Source organism: Perca fluviatilis, chromosome 6 (assembly GCF_010015445.1).
Source record: "Perca fluviatilis chromosome 6, GENO_Pfluv_1.0, whole genome shotgun sequence".
Classification (NCBI taxonomy): Eukaryota; Metazoa; Chordata; class Actinopteri; order Perciformes; family Percidae; genus Perca; species Perca fluviatilis.
In genome coordinates this window covers 41,958,377-41,963,571 of record NC_053117.1, presented here as the reverse complement: position 1 = coordinate 41,963,571, position 5,195 = coordinate 41,958,377, and the positions used below count along the sequence as shown (strand labels likewise).

At 43.3% G+C, this 5,195-nt stretch overlaps 1 protein-coding gene across 1 annotated transcript in view; it reads left to right on the top strand.

The window, feature by feature from the left end:
• The window catches only part of LOC120561107 (rapamycin-insensitive companion of mTOR-like), a gene marked incomplete in the record, with an annotated part of 83,377 nt that overhangs the window by 58,786 nt on the left and 19,396 nt on the right, over positions 1 to 5,195 (top strand). The window contains 1 exon segment of the mRNA XM_039804059.1: positions 3,108 to 3,152. Within this exon segment, the coding sequence (XP_039659993.1) occupies positions 3,108 to 3,152 (45 nt within the window).

Genomic DNA, 5,195 nt, shown 5'->3' with positions numbered 1-5,195 from the left:
GGTGCCACATGCATTGCTAATACTTCAGGTGTTTATGTGTGGTGAGCTACGAAGTGTCCACAAAGGTACGAAGAAGCAGAGAAAAAAGGCCTAAAGAAAGAAACAAGACCGGAGTGTTTTTGGGAGAATGTTTCACACGCTGCCGCGCGCGCGCAAAAGCACAGGTTGGGCTCTCCACTGATGCCTCAGTCACCAAGTTTCTACCGACAGGTGAAGTCTGGCTATTTGGAGAAATCCATTTAAAATCACTGCTAGTGAAAGTTGATGTAAGCTATGATTAGCGATGCTAGCCCTGGCACAAGCCACGCACCGCACACAGACACGGTAAACATCTCAGTTTGTGAAAAAGTGTAAATCTTCTTTCTGAAAGTAGGCTTGTATGAACCATGCCGACAGCAACTTGTAAACAGTGCACTCTCGTGCACACGTTTAATAGGCGTTCCCTCTCGGGAGCAGGCAGAGTGTTGCGCATGTGCATTTTTTCAGAAAGTGGAGAGGGCGGATCTTTTCTAAAATTCGGGAAAATCCTCCACTATACCTTTAAGCTCGGACAACCGTAAATAACAATCACAGTAAAAACCTCCAACAACATTAGAGACCTAGAGGCGATTAAAAACCTGGAAAAGTTATGGAATTTAAAAAAAATGCAAATTCCAGGCCTGGAAAGGTTTTGGAAACATAAAAAGACCCAGAAAGTTTTTGGAGAAGTCATGGAACACAGCATAATAATAATAATAATAATAATAATAATATGTGATTAATTAATGTATTTTCTCCTGGTCTTAACCTCAGCGTTGTATTCGGGGAGAGATATGAAGAATCCATCTATGAACCACAGACATTATCATTTATTTATAGTTAAACCTCTGAGGGGAAACTCTAACACACATTAGTATTCTTATTGGAGAATGTCCACTGACATTTTCAGGAACACACAGTCATGGAAATTTGCCGAAAAAGTCATTGAGAAGTATTGGTTAAAATGCGTATGAACCCTGTAGAGCAGTGATCGGCAACCTGTTTAATATGAAGCGCCATTTTAAAGTGTAACTACCGTAAATAGCAGGCTATGATGCTGTGAAAGAGGTCATTTGGCGATAGATTGGAACATTTCCAAAAAAAACTATCTTGCATCGGTGACGTGCAATCACCAGTCCAGTAGATATTTATTAATAGATGAATCAATATATAATCAATAGTGCATGTTCTAAAATGTCTGTGTGCCTGTGTCTGATCTGTTTTGTACTTTTCAGCGTTTGTAGACTGAGAAACTCGTAACTAGGTAGAAAGTCTGGGTTTTTTCCACTTTTTTTTGGGACATTTTTGTCACATTTTTTCTCCAACTATATGGCCCATTTTTTATTTATTTTTTTTAATTTTTTTCGACCATTTTTTCTAAGTTGTCTACAATTCTTTTTGACCCGAAGTTTGGCATTTTTTCAGCATGTTTTTCCACGTCACTTTGTCTGGGTTTGTAGACAGTCAAAGAAACTCGTAACTAGGTAGAAAGGTAGCGCTAACGATTTCTAAAAATCAATTTTAATCAATTCCGCACTTTAAAAAAAATAAAAATAATTAAAATTACATTTTTTGTTAGCCTAGAAATCTAGACCACCCTAGAGGCAGCAAATATAATGTGCAGCCAGGGTCAGTCTAGCTGCTCTCTGTTGGCTTACGAGCTGGAAAAACCAAACTCTGGTCGGGCCAATCACATCGTGTATAGAGCCAGTGGGCGGGGCTTATGGCTGCTGCTGCTGCTGGTGAACAGAGGTCTTCTGAAGACTTGGAGTTCAGCTTTTCTTTGGGAAAAGAACAAAGAACGGCTCTGAAGTCATTCTTAAAAAAGGAAGATGTGTTCAGAGTTTAAAGTTTAATCTATCAGCTAGCCTTGCTCTGATTGGTTGGAGCGCTATCCTATTACATGCAGAGGGAATTTGGAAGACAACCGTTGGTCCCGCCCCTCGGGTTGAGCCCTGACCAATGGGGAGTTCCCAGACCCAACACCTGGATGTGGGTCAGACCCAGACCCAACACCTGGATGTGGGTCAGACCCAGACCCAACACCTGGATGTGGGTCTGGCTCATCGGGGTCATTTTTTTGGACATTTTTCCCGCATTTTTTGTGTGTGCTGTTTTCTGATTTTTTTTTTTTTTTGTCAGTTTTTCAAAGTTTTTGGCGCGTTTTTAATTTTTCTTTTTTTTTCTGCCCATCCTTCCAGTCTTCAGCTCTGTTTTCGTTGTTTTTGGCGCCTTTTTCAACCTCATTTTTTACCCTTTTTTTTTTGTAGTTGAAAAATCCTATAAATATATTCTGGGGGGGGATTTTATTGATATGATGAAAGATAGGTGAATAATGATATGAGTGTTGAATGATGTGATATATGATAATAATGATAGATAATAATAATAATAATAATAATAATAATAATGATGATGATGATAATAATGATAATAATAATGATAATGATAATAATGATGATGATGATGATAATAATGATAATAATAATGATGATGATAATGATAATGATGATAATGATAATATTAATAATAATAATAATAATAATAATAATTACTAAAATCATTCCTTCCGAGGACATGAACAATACCAAATACTCAATTTTAAAACCTCCATTGATTTTTTTTATTGAGTTGTTACCCCTGGTTCCGCAGACATGTAACCTCCTCGGAACCTGCACCTCTACCAATCGGACCGAGCCCCTTCTATCTCCACAAACCGCGGGACCGCAGCCCGTTCACCATCCTGGCGTCACCCATCGGCCGAAGCGAACGTTTCCTGAACTCTCTGTCGCTCCCCAGCAAGAAGCTGCGCTCCACCAGCGACCCCAAGTCGCTGTCGTCGTCTGGCGCCCGCACGCCGACGGAGCCCAAGTCCACGGGCAGCGTGCGGCGGAACCGCACGGTGACGGAGCCGTCGGCGTACAGCCCGAGCCAGGACGTGTTCACGCCGGTGTTTAACGGCAGAGGCGTGCCGAAGAGCCCCACGGTCAGCCTGGAGACCTCCTTCGTCGGGACTCGGGGCGGCTCGGAGGAGCAGCTGGTCGACGGGGCTTGCCTACCGCCGAGGAGGGCTGAGGGTTCGGGGAACACGGCGACGCGAGAGAGGGAGCAGAGCAGCAGGGAGCGCCTGGCAGGTCTGGAGGAAATACACGTTCTCTCATGGTGCACATTCTTCTTCACAGCAGACATGTTGACTGGTCATAGCAGGAGAAGAACAGCTGAGATTAACAACCTTAACGATGGATCAGGTCCATCAAGTGTCCCAGTAAGATATCTCAGGGAGTCAGCATGAACAATACCAGGGTCTCTCCTAAGTGGAATGCAGCCATCAGTAATGGTTTAATACCAGGGTCTCTCCTAAGTGGAATGCAGCCATCAGTAATGGTTTAATACCAGGGTCTCTCCTAAGTGGAATGCAGCCATCAGTAATGGTTTAATACCAGGGCCTCTCCTAAGTGGAATGCCGTCATCAGTAATGGTTTAATACCAGGGTCTCTCCTAAGTGGAATGCAGCCATCAGTAATGGTTTAATACCAGGTTCTCCCAAGTGGAATGCAGCCATCAGTAATGGTTTAATACCGGGGTTCTCCTAAGTGGAATGCAGCCATCAGTAATGTTTACTAAGGGTCGGGTCTCCTTAGTGGAATGCAGCCATCAGTAATGGTTTAATACCAGGCTCTCCTTAGTGGAATGCAGCCATCAGTAATGGTTTAATACCAGGCTCTCCTAAGGGAATGCAGCCATCAGTAATGGTTTAATACCAGGGTCTCTCCTTAGTGGAATGCAGCCATCAGTAATGGTTTAATACCAGGGTCTCCTCCTAAGTGGAATGCAGCCATCAGTAATGGTTTAATACCAGGGTCTCTCCTTAGTGGAATGCAGCCATCAGTAATGTTTAATACCAGGGTCTCTCCTAAGTGGAATGCAGCCATCAGTAATGGTTTAATACCAGGGTCTCTCCTAAGTGGAATGCAGCCATCAGTAATGGTTTAATACCAGGGTCTCCTAAGTGGAATGCAGCCATCAGTAATGGTTTAATACCAGGGTCTCTCCTAAGTGGAATGCAGCCATCAGTAATGGTTTAATACCAGGGTCTCTCCTTAGTGGAATGCAGCCATCAGTAATGGTTCTAATACCAGGGCCTCTCCTAAGTGGAATGCAGCCATCAGTAATGGTTTAATACCAGGCTCTCCTAAGTGGAATGCAGCCATCAGTAATGGTTTAATACCAGGGTCTCTCCTAAGTGGAATGCAGCCATCAGTAATGGTTTAATACCAGGGTCTCTCCCTAAGTGGAATGCAGCCATCAGTAATGTTTAATACCAGGGTCTCTCCTTAGTGGAATGCAGCCATCAGTAATGGTTTAATACCAGGGTCTCTCCTTAGTGGAATGCAGCCATCAGTAATGGTTTAATACCAGGGTCTCTCCTAAGTGGAATGCAGCCATCAGTAATGGTTTAATACCAGGGCTCTCCTTAGTGGAATGCAGCCATCAGTAATGTTTAATACCAGGGTCTCTCCTAAGTGGAATGCAGCCATCAGTAATGGTTTAATACCAGGGTCTCCTAAGTGGAATGCAGCCATCAGTAATGGTTTAATACCAGGGTTCTCCTAAGTGGAATGCAGCCATCAGTAATGGTTTAATACCAGGGTCTCCTAAGTGGAATGCAGCCATCAGTAATGTTTAATACCAGGACCTCCTAAGTGGAATGCAGCCATCAGTAATGTTTAATACCAGGACCTCTCCTAAGTGGAATGCAGCCATCAGTAATGTTTAATACCAGGGTCTCTCCTAAGGGAATGCAGCCATCAGTAATGGTTTAATACCAGGGCCTCTCCTTAGTGGAATGCAGCCATCAGTAATGGTTTAATACCAGGGCCTCCTAAGTGGAATGCAGCCATCAGTAATGGTTTAATACCAGGGCTCTCCTTAGTGGAATGCAGCCATCAGTAATGGTTTAATACCAGGACCTCTCCTAAGTGGAATGCAGCCATCAGTAATGGTTTAATAACCGGGTCTCCCTAGTGGAATGCAGCCATCAGTAATGGTTTAATACGCAGACCTCTCCTTAGTGGAATGCAGCCATCAGTAATGGTTTAATACCAGGGATCTCCTAAGTGGAATGCAGCCATCAGTAATGGTTTAATACCAGGACCTCCTAAGTGGAATGCAGCCAT